At 44.6% G+C, this 22,537-nt stretch overlaps 1 protein-coding gene across 3 annotated transcripts in view; it reads left to right on the top strand.

Moving 5' to 3' along the window:
* Positions 1–22,047, top strand: part of LOC117364611 (probable carboxypeptidase X1) — a 110,949-nt gene extending 88,902 nt beyond the window's left edge. The window contains exons 14-15 of one of the 3 annotated variants that reach the window (XM_033954001.1): positions 12,382–12,630; positions 19,772–22,047. In XM_033954001.1, the coding sequence (XP_033809892.1) occupies positions 12,382–12,630; positions 19,772–19,791 (269 nt within the window). In that variant the 3' untranslated portion in view covers positions 19,792–22,047. Of the gene's footprint in view, positions 1–12,381; positions 12,631–19,768 lie in introns of all 3 variants that reach the window. The other 2 variants (XM_033953991.1, XM_033954010.1) reach the window with 2 other exon arrangements.
* Positions 22,048–22,537: the final 490 nt, after the last annotated feature.

The following is a 22,537-nucleotide window of genomic DNA, read 5'->3' as shown; positions in this document are numbered from 1 at the left end:
AGGCACATGGGCCAAACCCGACCATGTGTCTCAGGCCGCGCCCCAGGTGGGACCTAAGGCTCCAGGGCCTATTCTGATTGGCCCACGCGCCTTAGGCCCCACCAGTAGGCGGAGCTTTAGGACGGATGGGCCAATCCGGCCTCATTCCTTCGTTGGCTGCCTGCCGGACAGGCGGGTTTGGCTCCCGTCTGTCCGGCCAACTTCCAAAGGTACGGGGAAGGGGGGTGGGGGAGTCGTGGGGGTCGGCCAGGGGGGTCGCGGGTCGGCTGGGGGGGGGGGGGGTTTGCGTCGAGGGCAGGAGGGCCTGGGATCCCTCCTGCCCGTAATGTAGTGCGGGGTGGGGTTAGGGGGTCGCCGTGGCCAGGAGGGTTTGGGCTCCCTTCTGGCCCAACTACACAAAGGTACGGGGAAGGCGGGTGGGGGTGTCGTGGGGGTCGGCCAGGGGGGTCGCGGGTCGGCTGGGGGACGGGCGGAGGTTCTTGTGGGGGGGGCGGTCGTTGGGGGGAGGGGGTTTGCGTCGAGGGCAGGAGGGCCTGGGATCCCTCCTGCCCGTAATGTAGTGCGGGGTGGGGTTAGGGGGTCGCCGTGGCCAGGAGGGTTTGGGCTCCCTCCTGGCCCGATATTGTTGGGGAGTCGGCGGTCCTTCGGGGTGAGGGTGCGAGTGGTCCTGCCGGGGGGGGGGATGTATCGGACGTCGGGGGGGGCATCAGGCTTTCAGGATGGGGACAGACCTTCAAGGGGGGACAGGACTTCAAGGGAGGACAGTGCACGGAAGTCAGGGGGGGTGAACGGAGAGTCGGGACAGCGCACGGAAAGTCAGGGCGGGCGATAGGAGAGTCGGGCAGCATGCGCGTTATATGCCTGAGCGCGGTATAGAAAAGTTTTTGTACATATCATCGTGATTTCTGCGCGCTATACCCCTGTGCGCGTTTTACAATGGTGCGCGTTATATCCGCGAAAATACGGTACTCAGTGTTTGATGTTGACCAGATGACAACTGTGATGACAGCTTTGGGGGTATGGGTCCTTATCTGTATGAGTTGATGGAAAGACACTGCATTCTCCCCTTAAGTCTATAAAAAGTGCCAAAAATCCTGCATGAAATTTTGGTCATGCACCCAAACTGCAAATGCAATTTAATTGAATAACAAGCTAATTAGTGCTGATAATTTGCATTTTAACAAATAATTATTGGCATTAATTAGAATCAGTTAAGAATTACATGCATAAATTTAGGCACAAATCAAAAAAGCGGTCGCAGAAATGGATGAGGAATGGGCAGATCAGGAGCGTTCCTTTAAATTGCAACTTAATTACGGAATTAGGGCCTCCGTGCCTAAATTTAGGCGTGAACATTTGCACCAAGTTTTCATTAGTGCAAATGAGCATGTCTAAATTGAGTTGAATTTCCCAGGCATAAGCACTGTTCCATAAACTATGCCTAACTTTAAGCACAGCTTATAGAATAGTGCTTTTTATAGTACCAATTTAGCCTTCTAAATGCTGCTTCCCCTTCTACCCTTCCTTTTCCCTCCTGGTTGCCTAATTTGGAACCTACTTTCCTTTCATGCTGTATCTTCACCAGTCTCTTAGAAACATTTCAAAACCAGCTTCTTCTCCATAGCCTAACACCTTTCATTATCTTAAGTCTCTTTCTAGATGCAGATAGAGAATGACACGGTGACAAAATTCATCACCGTTCCCGTCCCCACGGATAACCGCGGGAAACCATCTTCATGTCATTCTTTAAGGAGAGAGGGAAGAATCAGAGTATGAATGGCCACAACCACTGACCCGCAAGCTTTGCTTTGATGAATGCTGGTGTAGAAGGACTGAGGTTGAAATAGACACTAAAAAATGGCATGGGAGTCACCCGCGGTTATCTGCGGGGACGGGAACGGTGATGAATTTTGTCACCGTGTCATTCTCTAGCACTTTACACAAACACAGTGTTAGGAGGCTCCTGTTGACCTGAATATGTCTACAAACATAAATGACACACCTTCTTGGTATTGTGTATACCTTTACACTTGTAATCCTTGGGGTAATTTTATATGTATAGAAAGATTTTTGCATGCAAAAAAAAAAAAATCTTTAGAAAATGATCCTCTTATGTATTACCAAGTGATTTAATTTAGAAAAGCCTTTTTTCAGGTCTAAATTAAACCACATAGCTATACATATAGCAGCTGAATATTTTCGCTACAGTTATAGTTGGACGCTCCACCCTAACTGCACCCCAGCACTATCCATATAGTGCATCAGCAGTTAGAGGGATTTTCAGCAGCACTGTCTGATAGTGCTGTTGAAAATCAATGGCTAGAATACATATCCCTAATAATAGAAACATAGAAACATAGAAACATAGAAAGATGACGGCAGATAAGGGCCATAGCCCATCAAGTCTGCCCACACTATTTACCCACCCTCTTAAATCTACTGACCCCCTAAAGAATAATTGTAATTATAATGTCACTCTACTGACCCGCTCATTCAGTCCTAGTGACCCTATCCCTTGGCATGACCTCGTAGGGATCCCACATAGGCATCCCATTTGTTCTTGAAGTCTGAGATGCTGCGTGCCTCGACCACCTGCACTGGAAGCTCGTTCCAATGCTCAATCACTCTCTCCGTGAAGAAGTATTTCCTGGTGTCTCCACGGAACTTCCCTCCCCTGAGCTTGAGCGGATGTCCTCTTGTGGTCGAGGGTCCCCTGAGAAGAAAGATATCATCTTCCACCTCTACCCGTCCCGTGATGTACTTAAATGTCTCAATCATGTCTCCCCTCTCCCTACGCTCCTCGAGAGTGTAGAGCTGCAATTTGCTCAGTCTTTCTTCGTACGGGAGACCCTTTAGCCCCGACACCATCCTGGTGGCCATCCGCTGAACCGATTCAACTCTGAGCACATCCTTACGGTAATGTGGCCTCCAGAATTGAACACAGTATTCCAGATGCGGTCTCACCATGGCTCTGTACAGTGGCATCATGACTTCAGGTTTCCTGTTGACGAAGCTTCTCTTGATACAGCCTATCATTTGCCGTGCTTTAGATGAAGCCTTCTCCACTTGAGTGGATGTTTTCATGTCAGCACTGATGATTACTCCTAAGTCTCGTTCTGCCGTAGTCTTGGCTAAAGTTTCTCCATTCAGGGTGTAAGTTCTGCAAGGATTTCTGTTGCCGAGATGCATGACCTTACATTTCTTGGCATTGAAGCCCAGCTGCCAGATCAAGGACCAACTTTCTAAAGTACGCAGGTCGTGCTCCATAGCATCCTGAAGATTATAGCCGTTTACTACATTGCATAGTTTGGCGTCATCAGCGAATAAGGTTACCTTGCCTTGGAGCCCTTGAGTCAGATCCCTAATGAATATGTTGAAGAGGAGTGGGCCCAGGACCGAACCCTGTGGCACTCCGCTGGTCACCTCTGACATTTTAGAAAGGGTACCGTTGACCACCACCCTCTGAAGTCTGCCACTAAGCCAATCTTTAACCCATGCAGTTAGAGTCTCTCCTAATCCCATAGATTTCATCTTGTTCAGCACACATGCGCACTTCAAACTCCGTGCCTCTGTGCTTCCGTGCCACGCATGCGTAATAGGCTGATCTGTCTAAGGAGGATGCAGGGTAGCGCTAAGCATGACCATCCCCCAAACAGAAACATCTGCGCGCACAGTGTGTGCACTGAAGAGGAGGAAAAGTTGGAAAAGTTTTCTGCTGCTTTGTCACCGAACGGGTCTGGCAGAGTCAGCGCGCAGCGGGGTGAAGCGGGACGGAGCCGAGAAAAGGGGGGGGGGGGGTCATGCGCAAGCTGTTGGAGAGGAGGATGGAGGTTTGGCACAGCTAGAGCAGTGTGAGCTCCCGACCCTTCAGTCGCAGCTGTCTCCAACGAGCTGTCTGTCTGCCCCGAGCAGCCACTTCTTCTCAGGGGCTCTTAGTCTCTCGCCCTCTCCCACTGTCTCCTCAGTAAGCATTAAAGTACCCAGATGGAGGGCTAAAAGCGCTCTGGTCGCTGGTATTAATTTTAGTAGTCTGTCAGGGATTAGGCAGGAAGAAGCCGCCTCAGCCGCCAGTCGTGCTTTGTTTACCCCTTTGAGGCTGAGCTTCCATTTACTGTGGGCAGGAGTGAGAAGGCTACAGAGTCAGAAAGAGGCTGTTTACTAGGAGCAGAGAATAACTAGGGCAGGTCTGAAATGCTAACACCGGATTGAGAAAGGGAGAGCGAGGGAATACAGGAGAGGGGGCCGGGAAAAGGCAGCAAGACAGGTACTGGAAGAGAAAGGGAAAGCGAGGCAGAAAATAGGTGAGAACAGGAGAGCAAACCAGTGAGAGGGGGCAAAAGGGGAAGGGGAGGAAGAGTGGGAGAAACTCCAGCCAAAACCAAAAATGAAAACAACCGCTGCCGCAGAGGGGGAAAGGGACACTTCCGTTTTGCGGCAGGGAAGGGTGGGGCTTCTCAATGATGGATAGGCGCCAGGGACATGTGAGGCTGGGGCTGGAAACTGAAAGGGAAAAGATGGGAGAAGGGGGCTGAAAATAGGGGACATGTGAGGGAAGGAGGCTTTAAAGGGGGGTTCTTGGGAATGGACCAAGGTCAAGCCACACTTCAGAGGCAAAAGGGGTCAAATAGGAGAAGGGAACTAGGGGCTGAAAAAAAGGGGTAGGTGGGAGAAGGGGGCTGGAGCTGGGGTTGATATTGTAAAAAGGGAACATGTTAGAGAAAGGAGCTGGGAGCTGACAATGGGGATGTGTAAGAGAAGGGGGCTGGGGCTGGAAGCTAGAAGGGAAAAGATGGGCGAAGGGGACTAGGGGGGGTAAAAATAGCTGGGGCTATTTGGAGCTGGGGCTGAAAATAGGGGACATGTGAGGGAAGGAGGCTTGACTAGCACCCGTTAATGTAACGGGCTTAAACACTAGTATATTGACAGATAAAAACCTTTATGGTCCATCCAGTCAGGCCAACAAAGTGGCCAGAGTTGAATATGGCACTCTGCACAGGTTTCACTTCTTCATGATTAAACACTGGTATGCTTAATCTCTGTCTCTCCCTACCAGTTTTGGGGCACAGACTGTAGAAGTCTGCCCTGCACCGGTCCTACTTTCCAACTACTGGTGTTGCTATCAAAAAGCCCACTTCAGCCTTGATCCTGATCCGGTTTAGCCATTTATGGGACCCAGATCATAGATGTCTGTCTTAGTTCCCAACCTCTGAAGCTACAGTCAAAGCTCACTCCAGTTATGAGGCCATTTATGTTTTGCTTTGATTCCATCCTTTTTCTATGTAGTGCTCACTATATAAAACACTAACCATGCAAGCCCCTTTGAATACTGATTTGAATATAATTATAGCAACTATATCCAGAGCTTGAGATGAAAAACCCTGTAACCTCGTTAGTCCCATTAAAGCTTCTAAATCTGAGACTTGAAAAACCTTATCCCAGAGTCATATCACTGAGAAATCAATAGTGAAAAAGTGCTTTCCACAGGCAAAATGTTGTCCTCCATCAACAAGCAAGATAAAATCAGCTAAGAGATCACTCTCAGACACCCATGGAGCCCACAGGACTGCAATAAAACCTGCCTCTTTCTTCCCAAAGGGCCACATTGAGCAGACTAAAATGGGTCAGCAACAACTACAAGGTCCTTCTGGGCCTGGCTCTTCCTTATTTTATGCCTATTTGCTTTTTCAAATTTCAGATACTGAAATAATCTCAAACAATGATATATCTCCATGTTCACCAATTCCATTGCCTAATGATAATGACTCAGACACCAGGAACTCCTCAGAAATTCCCAAATAACAATTATGCAGGAAGGTGAGCAGGCACCACTGCATTACATGGTTACCTTGCTAATTTTTAGGAGTATCCTTATTCAGTAGTACCAAAGCAAGTACTTTTGGAGTAGCCATGGTTCCATCAGGCAGCCATTTTGTATCTTGGTCCTGAGTAACAGCCGTGTATTCCTGCCTAAAGTTATCAACCACTATCCTCCCTGACCTTTCTAAAACCACGAGAGAGACCCAATGAATGCTGACAATAAAAGAAACTTAGCAATAAATGTTAATTACTAATTAGATCAGGTTCAATGTGGCTATTTGTAGTGCTTCTAATACTTAACATAAACAAGGAGCAGCAACACCAAAGCGCTTGGCATATATCCCAGAGGCTTCACATCACAGAAGCACCAGCAGCAAATGCTCCAGGGGACCTAATCAGTTTATCTTTTTAGTATCCTACATTTGGATTATAGCCCTGTCATTTTCTGCATTTGTCTAGTTTTTCCAATCAGATTTTATGGAAGAGGATTTCAATTTAAAGTTTAGGCTCTGATTCCAAATACAGTTTTTTGAGGGTTTTTTTTGTTTGTTTGTTTTTTTACATTTGATTAACCACCTTTCAAATGGATTAACAAGATGGCTATAACCTGGCTAACAAGGTATTTGAGTACGGCAGGTGGAAACATTGCTGAATGGTCAATCTGGAAAGATGAAGTGATATTTATGTTTTTATTTTAAAATTTCTTATATACCACAAATCTACAACTCTAAGGGCTCCTTTTACAAAGGTGCGTTAGGGCCGTAACGCGCGGAATAGTGCGCACTAAATTGCCGCATGCGCTAGCCGTTACCGCCTCCTTTTAAGCAGGCGGTAATTTTTCAGCTAGCGTGCACTAATCTTGTGCGTACGCTAAAAACGCTAGCGCACCTTAGTAAAAGGAGCTCTAAGTGGTTTACAACATACATACATAGAATAAATATAGCATTAAAACATACTACTCTTCATGACATACAGTATTCAAAAACATGAACAATGTCTAGAATGTCTATTTTAATTCATAAAAATGCCTGAGGAAAAAAACAGATCTGTTTTTAAAAAGTTTTCTAAATGAACTCAAGGACTCAATCTTTCTCAATTCCTTTGGAAGGGCGTTCCATAACTGAGGTCCCACAACCATAAAGATTATATATCTTCAGTCTAATTTGCTTAAAAATCTGGAACATCAAGTAATGCCTGATTACGTGAACGAAGGGGATGTCCTGGCACATGAACCTTTAGGGTTGCAGCCACACAAAGTGGTTGTTCATAAAGAATTTTAAAAATTAGGGTTAAAATTTTAAAATGAATACGCCATTGAATAGGCAACCAATGAAATTGCTTAAGAATGAGAGTAATGAGATCATACAAAGGACTTCCTAAGATTAAACGAACAGCAGCATTTTGAGCTATTTGTAGAGCTCTTAAATCTTTTTTAGGCAAACCAATGAGCAATGAGGTATAATGGTATATATATATGCTTGTACAACTATACAAAAATTAGGCAGACTCATCAATCCTTTCAAAGGTCGTAGTAATTTCAACTTCAAAATATCTTCTGAATAACCAATCTGAGATGCAGTTTCATTGACTATGAAGAATCAAGAAGTACTCCCAAATATTTCAGTTCTCCTAAAATGGGAATTTAAGTATTCTCATAAGAAAAAGTCACAGCTACTCTTCACCTACCAGTGCATAGCAAAAAATAAAAAGATTTATAAAGATAACGTCCTTCCCATGGCCATGTTGGTTCTCAAAAACAGTGGCTGTAAAGGAAAGGGAAAAGAGATTAGCATTCATAAAAAAAACAAGAGATCACAGAAGAAGGAAGAATATCTGGAAAAACTAAGCAAAGCTGGATGAGTAGTCAGGAAAGCAAAGATGCAAATGATACAAAAAATAGTCAATATGATAAAATAGGAGAACAGACTTTTTTTTAGATATGTTAGTAATAGGAGGAAATATTCTCCTTACCCCTCCTATCCCTCCATGTCTGGCATCTTTCCCTGTCCTTTCTCCACGTGGGACTGGCATCTCCCCCCGCCCCCATTTCATAGATCTGTCTTCTACTCCACAGGTCTGGCTTCTCCCTCTCTCATCTCTCCCTCCCCATTCTATAGGTCTGGCATCTCCCACTCCCACATGTCTGGCCCTTCCCCACCCCATGTCTGTCATCTTTCTCTCTCCTCCTTTCACCCATGTCCTTCAAATACTGTAAGTCACTGGCAGCGAGGAAGATACACTGCTTTCATAGCCTTGAAGCTTTTACTCTGTTGCATCCTGCTTACAGGAAGTTGCTTCAGAAAAGGCAGAATGCAACATAGGGAAAGTTCAGACAGCTAGCCACGACATTCAAAAACCAGTGAGGCTGGTAGAAAACCAGCTAGTTGGCAACTCTGTTGAGAGTCTGCCACCTATTCCTCATGCCTTACTATATGCAAATCTGCCTCTGAAACAATGTATCTCCCACATCTGTACTGCAGTTCAGCTCTGTAGGGTTGTATTGGTCTCTCAGTTTCAAGTTCCACAAGACTTCCCAAAACTTAGGAATCAACGACTGTGATCTTCCATTCATGAGAGACACAGTAAGTACATGTTTATGCCTCTGGCAGAAGCAAACAAATAGTAAAAGGATGAGATGTGAGGCAACCTTTTGATTCTCTTAAGCTTGGGCGCCTCACTGGGTCATCCCATACGCCAGCCCTGGGTGCAACCTGCATGGAGCACAAGGTTGATCTCTAGTCACTTTACTGAGCAGATTAAATGGACCATATGAGTTTTTATCTGCTGTCTTTTACTATGTTCCTTTGTTACTACTGTATTCACATCCCTGACCTCTACACAATCCTCTTGCTCTAGTCTACCTTGCACTAGTTTTAATGTCTTCTCTAGAAAATAATGTTTGAGTGTTCATGCAAATAGGATATTCAATTTGAAATAAGTTAAAAATCCTACAAAGCATCATCAGTAGCAACGTTTTAAAGGTTATCCCACCTTAAACCGCCTAGAAGTCGCAAGATTGTTGGCGGTATATAAGAATAAAGTTGTTATTATTATTATTATTATTATGAGATCTCAGCATTAATCTCCACAGTCGAGATACACAGTAAACTAATGATGCCATCTTCCATAGAAGTGACTCCATTGTAACCATTATTCTTTCACTTTCACTATACTTGGTTTTCTATAATTGGGTTGCCTATGTGTCAAAACCATCCATGACCCCTTTGGGGAAGTCCTTTACCTCAAAACAGGACTTAGTGCTAGATTCACTAAGGACACCGATCGTGTCCCGACCACTTTGCGACCTGATTTTCCTTCAACCCGATTCACTAACCTTGTGGCCGATCATCCTCCGATCCCATCCGCGCAAGCAAATGAGGGGACACGGCATGTCAAGTAGGCAGGCAGCGATTCACTAACAAAACACTGGAACACCGACTGCGCTGGCCGATCAAGAAACAAGCAACTGTTGTGGACCAGTCGCTCACATCCTTTCCGACTGCATCTCCTGCTCTCTGCCCCGATCGCCGCTCTACTTCTGCCCCAACTCTCCTGCTCTCTGCCCCGATCGCGGCCCTGCTTCTTCCCCGACTCTCCTGCTCTCTGCCCTGATCGCGGCCCTGCTTCTGCCCCGACTCTCCTGCTCTCTGCCCCGATCGCCACCCTGCTTTTGCCCCAATCGCCGCTCTACTTCTGCCCCGACTCTCCTGCTCTCTGCCCCAATCGCCACCCTGCTTCTGCCCCAATCGCCGCCCTGCTTCTGCCGTGACTCTCCTGCTCTCTGCCCCGATTGCCACCCTGGTTCTGCCCCAATCGCCGCCCTGCATCTGCCGCGACTCTCCCGCTCTCTGCCCCGATCGCGGCCCTGCTTCTGCCCCGACTCTCCTGCTCTCTGCCCTGATCGCCACCCTGCTTTTGCCCCAATCGCCGCTCTACTTCTGCCCCGACTCTCCTGCTCTCTGCCCCAATCGCGGCCCTCCTTCTGCCCCGACTCTCCTGCTCTCTGCCCCAATCGCCACCCTGCTTCTGCCCCAATCGCCGCCCTGCTTCTGCCGCGACTCTCCTGCTCTCTGCCCCGATTGCCACCCTGCTTCTGCCCCAATCGCCGCCCTGCATCTGCCGCGACTCTCCTGCTCTCTTTCCCGATCGCGGCCCTGCTTCTGCCCCGACTCACCTGCTCTCTGCCCCGATTGCCACCCTGCTTCTGCCCCAATCGCCGCCCTGCTTCTGCCGTGACTCTCCTTGCCTCCCCTGCAGTGCGAGCCCATGATTTTAACCCGTGGGTTTAAAGTGGGTTAAAACCATGGGCTTGCGAAAAAGTAAAAAACAAAAGTGAAAAGTTTTCTTTCCAGCTCTGCCGGGCAGGGAGTGGCAGTGCATGCGCAGACCATCTGCAGATGGTCTGCGCAAGCGTCAGGATCACTGGAGAGCAATCCGTGCGGTCGATTGGGGGTGTGATTCCGATTGCCCTCATTTGCATGAGGGCACTTCATGAATCAGCCCCCCAGCCATGAATTGGATCCGATCCGTGGCCTTAGTGAATGTAGCCCTTAGAGGAATACTTTTAAACTACCTTACATTTGAGGGCTATCAATCTATAGTAGGTATTGCCTGAGCAAGTTACCTCACGTACTTTTCTCACTCTTGCATCATACAAGTCAATCTGTTCTTTAAAAAAGAATAATAAATAGGAATTTAACTAATAGACATCTATTGGAGCTATCTCTAACTGGTCATCAGTGTTTACCATCATGTTTTCATTATGTCTGAGTCCAGTACTACAGAGTAGAGAATGACACGGGGACAAATTTTTCCCCGTTCCCTCCCCTCGAGTTTTTTTTCCCTGTCCCTGCCCCATTCCTGCAAGCTCCATCCTCATCTGCACAAACCTCAAACACTTTAAAATCATAAGTGTTCGAGTCTTGTGCGGTTAAGGCAGAACTATAGAAATGGGGTGAGAACAGGGACAGCGACAAAACTCATGAGGACAGGACAGGAAAATTGAGTTCCTGCGGGGATGGGGGACAAATTTGTCCCTCTGTCATTCTCTATTACAGAGCTCTCTGCTTCTTTCTTGGATCATCGCCCAAGATTTGTTTAAATTGCTTCAACCTATCACAATAGGTATTCCTGGGTAGCAATAGTTATTCATTTCCATTAAAACTACCATCTACCTTGCATCCTTAGCTTGAGAGTCACCCATCGTTCTACTTGCTTGTCTAGGGAGAAAATGAGGTCATGTACCTGTAACACAGGTCCTCCTGGGACAGCAGGACAAATCAGCCACACAATCCTCCCACTTCCCCAAAGTTTAAAAATTAGGCTGCACTTCAATCACAATTAATGGCTCAATTAATATGTTAATTATTTATTGTGATTATAATTAAATAATGCAGCCCTTTTGCCTGTCCTCTTCCACTCCTCTCTCATACCGGATCGTGGTTCACTGTCCCCACCCTGGCACTTCGCTTAACTTTGCAAACTACTCTTCAGTCCTGTAGCCAATGGCAGCCCTAATGAAAGGCCACCTGCAGCAGGCATCTCCTTCTGACAGAGCCCACCCTCCCCCTTCTGATGTAACTTCCTGTTTTCAAAAGGGCAGCACCCCGCTGACTTCCTTGGTCTTGTGGCGGCACATGGTGGAAAGAGGAAGCTTTGGAAATGGATTTCTTTGACTAGCGGGGTTTCAGCATCTCCACCAGCAAAGACATGATGCCTAATATGGTGAGAAGGGAGAGGAAATGCATGCTTCCCATCCCCCCACCCAATGAACTGCTGGTTATGCTTTGCCTTTAATAGCGATTAAAAATTTAATCAAAATACAGCCCTAGTTAAAATTGCTTAAGCTTTGGAATAGTCTGAGGGGAGGAGCTACAATCACACAGGAAAGATCACTTGCACATGCTCAGAGAGCTCATCTATACTCTTCTGGGCTTTAGAACAATCCAGTCTCCATCGCCATGACATCAACTGTGTATGTCAGATTTATTCTGCTGTCTGAGGAAAAGCTACATTACAGGTTAGTCTCCTCGCTTTTTTCCCCACAGAAATGGGTTCCTTAATTACTAGCCACCACTTATGTGAATAAAAGAAAGAACAAATGTCAACATGATGAGGAATATTACCCATAGCATTTAAAAGGCATTCCCAGGGTAGGATTGGGATCAAGGAAGGCAGCTGTGCACGTTTCTTTTCAAAAGTACTCAGGAAAAAAAACAGATGCAGATTTGCAAAGGTACTTTTCTTTTATCAAAATTGAATAAAAGTTGTTTAATCTTTGCCTAGCCACATAGTTTTGCTTTGATTATTCCAGTAGATCCTAGAAGTTAAAAGTACCCATAGGGTTTGCCTTACTGTGGGTAGTTTCTTTATTCTTCAGTCATCAAATGCCTGGGAGAGGGATGCTGGAATAAGCTTTACAGAAGAATCTGGTACACCAGGTTACATTTATATCAGCTAGTTTTATGAATGCCATTTGGAGAAGCTGGGTTAATGATCATGCTGGGCAATTTAACAGTGCTGAGTGAATGCTTTCAACCCTGTCTGTGTTCATTTTTCTGGCAGCATTTGATGGAGATTACTGGCGCCTCTTGAATCCTGGAGAATACGCAGTCACTGCCAAAGCTGAAGGCTACCATCAAGCTACCAAGTTCTGTCATGTCACCTATGAAAACTATGCCACAATCTGTGACTTTTACATCAGCAAAACACCAAAACAGCGCCTGCGGGAAATACTGGCAAAAGGTGGCAAGATCCCCAAGGACCTGATTCTGCGCCTACGCCACCTCAGGAATCGGAAACTGAGATCCAAAAGTCAGTCTGAGTAATAGAAGGGCAGACATCATGAGAGAAGCACATTTCTCCTAGTTGGGTTTTTGTTAACTATGCAGGTGTTCAGTTCCATTGTAAACACAATGGGACAGGAGGGGGGAATAATTCTACAAAGTGGGTGCCAACATTTATGTGCCAAATGTGCACATAAATGATTAGAATACTAGCATATACCCACATATGTGCACATATACACATGTGCATGCCAAAAGTCCTCCTAAGCACTATTCTGTTTTATTCTTTGGGATCTTGCAGGTACTTGTGACCTGAGTTGGCCATTGTTGTAAACATGATACTGGACTTGATGGACTTTTGGTCTGTCCCAGTATGGCAATTCTTATTCTGTAAATACGTACATATCTTGCATAGTGCATATTTGGCAGGTGATGTACACATGAGCAGTCTGGGCAGGGCTCACACTTACATGCATAACTTATAGAATGTTGTTGTTTTTGTGTGCCATCGACTCGTGTTCGAGTCCTAGCGACTTGATGAATTGCACATCCATAAAGAAATCAGTTTTGTGCTAGTCCAGAAAGATCCTCCAACGTCAACCCTATGGATGCTTTCAATGTATCCAGCCATCATCTGATTGCAGGTCACCCTCTTCGCCTGGTTCCTTCAATCTTCCCAAACATGATGTCCTTCTCCAGCGATCTCTCTCTTCTGGTGGCCAAAATAAGACAGTCGTAACTTCATCATTTGGGCTTCGAGTGACATAGCCAGTTTGATCTCTTCCAGAATCGATTTGTTAGTTCTTTTGGCGGTCCACAGCACGCCTGAAATCCTTCTCCAGCACCAAAGCTCAAATGAGTCAATCTTCTTTCTGTTCTTGTTTCCATAGTGTCCAGCTTTCGCATCCATAACTAACCACTGAGAAAATGAATGCGTGGACAAGTCCGATCTTTGTTTGGAGTGTTACCTCCTTGCCTTTGAATACTTTGTCGAGATCCTTCATTGAAGAGCAGCCAAGTGCTATTCTGCAGAGTATTTCCTTCCTGCTAGTTGTTTCTTTGTTTACAGGGAAGAAATACTCTGCAGTATAACTTATAGACTACTATGAGTTATTTGCATATCTCTGGCATTTTGGCGCATGCATTTACACCAGTTCCATGGCTGATCAAGTGCTTGCAGCTATTCACATACATGCTTATATACCCGGTTAAGCCAATATTCTATAAAAGAAAGTACACCCCTATTTTCCTTTACAGAGTAGACTCTTATGCAGTGCCCTGTTATAGAACTTCCCATATGCTTAGAATCATAGAAATTGACAGCAGATAGAGACTTTTGGATCCATCTAAGTTCCCCATTGAAAGACTCTACTTGATTGCTAGGTTTCCTGCTGCTTTTCAAGTTGTAAAGATTCTCGGGGCTTATTTCTAGTTTTCTTTGAATTCTGTTACTGTGTTGGCTCCAGAACTACACGGAAAAGCATCTACCATTCTTGTCTATGTAGAAATATTTTCCATTCTTCTTGAGTCTACCTGCCTTTATTCTCTGGTCATGATTTCCTTCTTCTCTACCTTCCTCGCCACTGTAAAATGCTTGGCACTAGTGTATTATTTAAACTCTTGAGACATTTGAATGAGAGGTGGGTGTAAGGATGAAGATTTTTCTAGGGTGCCTATCACACACCTGCTCTGTTTTCAGTCTGCTATCACACACCTGACACCCAGCAGCATCCATGGCGAACTATCAAAACTCAAGGTGAACAAAGCCATGGGACCGGACAATCTACACCCCAGGATTCTTAGGGAGTTGTGTGATGTCCTGGCGGAACCGCTATCCGTGCTGTTCAATCTTTCCCTAAGTAACGGAAAAGTCCCCATGGACTGGAAAATAGCTAACGTCATTCCATTGCACAAAAAAGGTTGCAGAACGGACGCTGCGAATTACAGACCGGTCAGTCTCACCTCAATAGTGAGCAAACTCATGGAAATACTTATTAAACACGAATTAGATACGATCCTGACCGAGGAGAATCTACAGGATCCCCAGCAGCATGGATTCACAAAGGGAAGGTCCTGTCAATCCAATCTGATCAGCTTCTTTGACTGGGTTACAAGGAAACTGGATATGGGGAAGTCTCTAGACGTCGTGTACTTGGATTTCAGCAAAGCTTTTGATAGCGTCCCGCACCGCAGATTGTTGAGCAAGATGACTTCGATGGGATTGGGAGTGATATTGACGACATGGGTCAATGACTGGTTAAGCGGTAGAATCCAGAGGGTAGTGGTTAACGGTACCCCCTCCAATACATCGGAGGTGACCAGTGGAGTGCCACAGGGATCGGTCTTGGGACCGATCCTTTTCAACATATACATAAGAGACCTGACTCAAGGTCTGCAAGGTAAAATAACACTATTCGCCGACGACGCCAAATTATGCAACATAGTAGATAACAGCACCTTGCCCGACAGTATGGAACAGGACCTGCTCTTATTGGAACATTGGTCCTCGACTTGGCAGCTAGGCTTTAATGCCAAAAAATGTAAGGTCATGCACCTTGGCAGCAAAAACCCGTGCAGAACTTACACTCTGAATGGTGAGACCTTAGCTAGGACTAGGGCAGAACGTGATTTGGGAGTAATCATTAGTGAAAACATGAAAACTGCCAAGCAGGTGGAGAAAGCTGCATCCAAGGCTAGACAAATGGTGGGATGCATCCGTAGAGGTTTCGTCAGCCGGAGGCCCGAAGTCATAATGCCCCTGTACAAATCCATGGTGAGACCTCATCTTGAATATTGTGTTCAATTCTGGAGACCTCATTATCAAAAAGATGTGCGGAGAATCGAGTCGGTTCAGCGAATGACCACCAGGATGGTCTCTGGACTCAAGAACCTCCCATATGAGGAAAGACTGAATAAACTGCAACTATACTCGCTCGAGGAACGTAGAGAGAGGGGGGACATGATTGAGATTTTTAAATAAATCACGGGCCGCATCGAGGTGGAAGACGATATCTTCTTTCTTAAAGGACCTTCAACCACAAGAGGTCATCCGCTGAAAATCAAAGGTGGGCAATTTCATGGCGACGCCAGGAAGTATTTCTTCACCGAAAGGGTAGTCGATCATTGGAATGAACTTCCATTGCAGGTGATTAACGCCAGCAGCGTGCTCGATTTCAAAAAGAAATGGGATATGTATGTGGGATCTCTAGCCGGATGAAGTCTGGGGGTGGGTTATTAGCGTGGGCAGACTTGATGGGCTACAGCCCTTTTCTGCCGTCATATTCTATGTTTCTATGCACATAAGATACTCCAAGGTCCCCAAATAGTTAACAATATGCAGTAAAACAAATTACCCTCGTGAGAACACATTTCATAATAAGCTAACAATATTAAATATTTAAGAATAAAAAACACAAAAATAAAGTAGTCCCCCCATATCCACGGGTGATGTTCCAAAACCCTCTGTAGATACCTAAAACCATGAATAGTAGTGAAACTTACAAGTCATTTTTCTTTTACCTACATACAATTTTACAATTATTACATTACATTACATAAGTGATTTCTATTCCGCCTGTGCCTTGCGGTTCTAGGCGGATTACAAATTAAAAGAGATCTGGACATTACCGAGAGAATTACATAGCAATGATTACCTAGAGAATTACATAACAGGGATTCATGTACTTTACATGGTGGGGTAGAGGATTAAATTATAAGATATCTGGAATTTTCCGAAAGAATTACATAGCAGAGAATCAAGTGATAACAGGATACAGTGGAGAATATCAGTATCAGTGCAAATCTTCACTGGTCAAAGGCTTTACAGCTTTATCCATTAATATAACTTTCAACATGAAGTTCTTAATCACTATACTTATTTTAATTTTTAAATTTAAGTTTTGATTTTAACTTTTCACTTATCTTATAGTAGTGCACGCTTTTTTGTAATTTAACGATTTGTGGTTGGACTCGACATGTTTCGCCTCAGCTTTGTTAGGGATCCACTCTATAATAAATAATATTAAATATATTAAAATCTCTTACCCCTCCTACTATCGTCAGAATATACTTTGAGAACATTATATTTCATTTTTGCCATTACCGCTGTCATCCGACTTACTCATTCATACATCTATTTGTTGCAAAATGGCGGCGGCGTCCTCAGGGCTCGTTATATATGCCTAGTCCGCTAAAGCCCCAGTTCCTTATGCCTAATGGTAGACCGATCCGCCCCTTGCCCATTAGGTGCAGGAAAGATCCACTCCTCAAATGGTGACATAACTAACAGCTGAGATAGCCCGAACTCTATTGGAGGAATCAAAAAAGGGAAGCCCACTCAATTTCCGCGTTTAATCCAGCCGGCTCTACAGTCCTAAGCCAATGGATCCAACGTTGTTCTTTGGTATTTAATATTTTTTCTACATTTAAAAATTAAAATAAGTATAATGATTGAGAACTTCATGTTGAAAGTTATATTAATGGATAAGGCTGTAAAGCCTTTGACCAGTGAAGATTTGCACAACAAGCTCCCCGGTGAATAATACCATTACAGACGGAAGAGCGGTAGTGATTCTGAGGTCTATGGCATAACAGCTAATATGACTGTGATATATGAGAAATGAAAGAGATGAAATGAGAAGACGTTATCTTAGAGTATTCTTTGAAGGATAATGTATTGCTTCGCATGTCCTAATGCTTCACTATAACTAAAGGAGAAACTACTCATGGAAAGTTATGCCACACATTAGAGGATAGGGAACTGCAGTCCTCAAGTGCTGCAAGCTTCTCATCCACAATGAATATGCACGCAAATGTATTTTAGGGCCCAGTTACCAAGTTATGTTAGTTGTTAATGCAGCAATTAATACAGTAAAAATGCTAATGATTAATGCAGCGCCCTTAGCAGTTAATGTGTAATAATGTCCACACTAACAGTTCATGCAGAATGGGGCAGAGAAAGAGCAGCAAATGGGAAGGGACTGTCCTTTGCAGATAATTACCTAAGTTTATCCGTCAAGCCCCTTCCCTTGTTTAAAAGCAGACTGAAAACCCACCTTTTTGATATAGCCTTCAATCCTTAACCCTACTCCTCTGCCCTCCAAACAAGCCAGCTGATTAACCATTCCCCTAACAGTACCCATGACATCCTGTTTGTCTCTCTTGCCTGTTTAGATTGTAAGCTCTTTCGAGCAGGGACTGTTTCTTCTTCTTTGTGACTCTGTGCAGGACTGCGTGTGTCTGGTAGTGCTCTAGAAATAATTAATAGTAGTAGTAGTAGATAATGTGTGATAGGTTACTGCAAGTCAGTAGTTAAATTAGCATATAATGTGGTGCAGATAATGTAGCTAACTACATTGTCTATTACTTTGAAAAAAGATCACTCAACACAACACTTAATACTGTTCAACAAATAGCTGAACAGGTGAAATGCTGAAAAAATGTTCAAAAGCTGTTCGGTAAAAAGACACACAAACGGGGTCACACTCCTAAATGTGCCTTTCTTGGTCAATCACAGCACTTAATAAGCTCCGATTTCTACTGGCATTAATCGATCAGTGTTGAATCTGTTTATAATATATCTTGTACTTAGCTTGAGATAATTCCAAATCAAGATTCTGGGTCCTGACGCATTTCGCCAGACAGTGGCTTCCTCAGAGAACCCATTTCAAAAATACTTAAGCCGACCAGGTGGTCTGATGTGTCTTCTCATGTCCAGGATGGGGGAGGGAGGGGGGAGTGTGACTGTGGTGTGTTCTTGGACTGAGTGTGTTTGTTTGTATGGGTGGTGCTGCATGGTGGGTGTGAGTTTTCCCTCCTGTTGTTGTTGTGGGGGGGGGGGGGATGTCCTGTTTTATGGGGAAACGCAAAATGGTGGAGCCGATACGAGAGACTGGCTGTCTTTGTTTCTTGGACAGTCCTGCATATTCTTTTCTTGGTGCTGCTTGTTATTTTCTTCCTCTGATTGCCATTGTTTGCTTATTTTTCTCCTGTGTTCTGCTTGTTTCTCTTGTTGACTCCCTAATAAAAATGATTTAAAAAAAAAGAAGCCACCTGGTTGGCTTAAGATGTATTTGAAGTGGGTTCTCTGAGGAAGCCACTGTCTGGCGAAATGCGTCAGAACCCAGAATCTTGATTTGGAATTATCTCAAGCTAAGTACAAGATATATTATAAACAGATTCAACACTGATGGATTAATGCCAGTAGAAATCGGAGCTTATTAAGTGCTGTGATTGACCAAGAAAGGCACATTTAGGGGTGTGACCCCCGGTTGTGTGTCTTTCTGAGCACTTTTTCAGCATTTCAGCTGTTCAGCTATTTAATGAACAGTATTAAATGTTGTGTTGGGTGATCTTTTTTCAAATAATTGTGTTTTGCAATTTTGGTTTCACCTTAAGTGTGATGTTTTTCCCAGTTCATATTTTTGGGGCTAACTACATTGTATCATCCAAGGGTGTAGGCAGACACCAAATTTTGGATAGGCCTGGACCCTAGGTGGGTGGGCAAAGGAACCCCACCCACCACTCTCTGCCTGGCATCTTTACTTCCTGCCCCCAGCAAGCAATTTGTCAACTCCTATCCTCCCTTGCAGACAATCCTGGCTTTCAACTCCCCCCCATCTGTGTACCTTTTAAATGCCACTTCGCCAGCAGCGGGGCAGTGAACAGTGACTGAAGCAAGCTGCTCAGTGCCAGCTCATAGTCATCCTTCTGATGTAAGCCCTATACAGAAACAGGACGCTGCAATGAGCTGGCACTGAGCTGCTAGCGTCGGTCATTGCTCACTGCCAAAGAACTGGCATTTAAAAGGTATGCAAGGGAAGGTATTCCAGGAGTTTTCAGCTGACGGGGCTGGGGATCAGCGATATCATAGGTCTTTAGCAACTGGTTGGGTTTGAGTTCAGTAAAGAATTTTTCTTTATGTTAACTGAATGGCAATGTGGAGCATGCTCTCAAACAGTTAACATAGGCACTGCAGCCACTGCGCATTAATTTCAGCCATTACAAAGTTGCAAAATCTTACATTCTTCAGGGTAGATATCTTGAAAATTCAAAGGCCACACTGGGTCGGATTCATATTGTCCAGGACAACCTATTGGCAACATACACTGGAAGTGATCAATCTAATCTGATTGCTAACTTGTGGAAGGGAGATATACATCTCTTAGCAGGTACACGAGGAACTGAGTGAAGCTGGTTCTGAATTCAGTTAGCGACTCTCATCCTGTAAAGAACTCCCGAGTGCAGTGGAATTCAAATTTCTCTCCTTTTCAGCAAATATTTTATCTTTTTTTTTTTTTAAAGTGTTTCCTTTAATTGAGGCTTCAGCATTCAAATGGTTAAAATGAAACAGGATGAACTTCATTCTTGCTACAAGTTTCCTGAGAATTTTATTTTTAGTACCCGGACACAACAATAAGAGAGCATCTGATGCCGGTTGCTCAACTGAGATAGTCTGGCATATACGTAAAAACCAAAACTTTGAGTGTCCTCAAATCCTGCCACAGCACTGCCTTGGTCAGGTCTTGGCATCTGGCTTTAAATAATGCGCAAATTTGGTTTGTGCTTTTCTGTTGGTACTTTGGAGGTCATTTTATGATAACCACCTAGGATAAGTCAACAGGGAAGTAAATATTTCAGCCTATTTAATAAAGACACATGGGCACCTATATTTTTACATTACAAGCATAAACCCTACATTGAAAGTGCAGGCATTATTTTTGCTTGAGAGCAAATGTAAATGTACACATGTATAGCATACAAAGTACACACATAGATTAATATACTTAATAATCAATGCATGTACAGTACTTTGCACCTCTGCCTGCACTTCATCCAGAAACAGCTACAGGAAAAGTACATGCATACCTAGTACAATTGTGGAAGAGACACTTTACATGCATATATTGCCACATATAGGGTTACCATATTTTAAAAAAGAAAACCCCGGACACTTGACACCACCCCGCTCTACCTCCAGCCACGCCCTGTTCTGATCCAGCCCCACCCTGTTCCACCTCTAGTCCCACCCAGTTCTGCCTCTAACTCCGCCCCCCAAAACTTCCTCTCTTCGCTACCACCTCTAGCTGCGTTTGGAGGGCCTGGAGCATGCGTGGATGCGTGTGACATCATCCGTGCATGCTCAGAGGCCCTCCAGATGCGGCTGATGCTTGTAGGGGCTTTCCAAAACCCGGACAAATGCCGGGTTTTGGAAAGTCCGTCCGGGATCCCAGAATGTCCTCTAAAAAGAGGACATGCCGGGTTTTCCTGGATGTCTGGTAACCCTAGCCACATACATGCTAAAATGACTTTTTAAATTACCCCCTTCTCATCAAAGCACACGTTTCACTAAAGCTTATATATTACCCATGCACTGCTCAGTAATGACAAACCTAATGGAAAACTAGCAGCAGAAAACTAAAAGGTATCGTTATCAATGTGGGTTATCATTAAGAGGTGTTATTGTAGCACTCTCTCATACTAGTTTAGCACAGGCCCCATTTTATGCAATTAGGCCTAGTTACTAATAACTGGAGTTAACAGTAAAATAGCAAGTCTTAACTGTAGCCCATGTTGATAATTTTCCTCCTACACGCCATATTGGCCCCAGGTTGAAACATTCTCTGCATTCTCATTCTTAGGGTTACCAGACATCTTGGAAAACCCAGACATGTCCTCTTTTTAGAGGATTGTCTGGGCACCCAAAGGCATTTTCACAACCTGGCAGTTTTTCTGGGTTTTGGAAGTCCTGAGCGCAGAGGCCACGTCTGGAAGCCTTTGCGCATGTGCGGCCATCACCGTGATGATATTGTATGCACACACGCACACCATGCATGTGCGAAGGCTTCCAGACATCAGGGGTATAATACCAGAAGTGGGAAGGCTAAAGGATTCATGATCCCAACTAAAATATGCAAAAATGCTCTGCAACCCTCAATGCTCCCGGCAGCATGGGCATAGACAGCGCTCACATCCAACTGTGAGAAAAGAGGGTTGCTGAGCAGTTTTGTATATTTTAGTTGGGATTGTGAATCTTTTAGCCTTTCCTCTTCTGGTACTATACCCTTGAAGTAGCCCAAGTGGGTAAAACGTGGACTATGTCTGGTGATTGTTCTAATAAAGAGATTTTGGCTTTGAGCAGTTCATCTGGGATCTGGTTGTTTTGTTTTCGGGGGTGGGGGGGGTTCATTTGTTTGAAACATGGGTAATGTCACCATCTTTCATATTGGTTTTACCTGAAATGACAGGGAAATCTTTATTTAACATAGGCCATTTACTGTGGGTACATTATTGCTATCAGAAGTGAACCAGTCATGAATGCTGATTTTAGTGTGATGCTTAGTGACTCAGTCACAAAATACAATACAACCTGAAAAATGCTGGCATTATCTGTCCTTGCTAGTCAAGTGACATTAGTGTAGTCAAATAATAAATCATTGGAATTTTATCTTGTGAATCTGTGTTTCATTTTATGCACACATTATTTTGCAAAGGGCCTTCTAATTCCCCTATGTTAAGACAGTCTTTTCCTTATGTTATTGTCATGTAAAGGCTTTCAATCCTCTGTGACACGTGATAAACCTTTTACTCTAAGGCAGGGGTAGAGAACTCCGGTCCTCGAGAGCCGTATTCCAGTCGGGTTTTCAGGATTTCCCCAATGAATATGCATTGAAAGCAGTGCATGCAAATAGATCTCATGCATATTCATTGGGGCAATCCTGAAAACCCGACTGGAATATGGCTCTCGAGGACCGGAGTTCCCTACCCCTGCTCTAAGGTTTTCTCTCTCCTGTGCCCACTACAAGCTCCCATTATACAACTGCCAGAATAAAATACCGCACTGACCTTCCTCCATCACTTGTTTTCCAGACACAAAACACAGTACTGGAATCAAGTACACTTTTCCCGCCATATTCGCGGTGATTGGGGGAAGCACA

Source organism: Geotrypetes seraphini, chromosome 1 (genome assembly GCF_902459505.1).
Source record: "Geotrypetes seraphini chromosome 1, aGeoSer1.1, whole genome shotgun sequence".
NCBI classification, from domain to species: domain Eukaryota; kingdom Metazoa; phylum Chordata; class Amphibia; order Gymnophiona; family Dermophiidae; genus Geotrypetes; species Geotrypetes seraphini.
The sequence above is the reverse complement of the archived record's forward strand: the minus strand, read 5'-3'. Positions and strand labels throughout refer to the sequence as shown.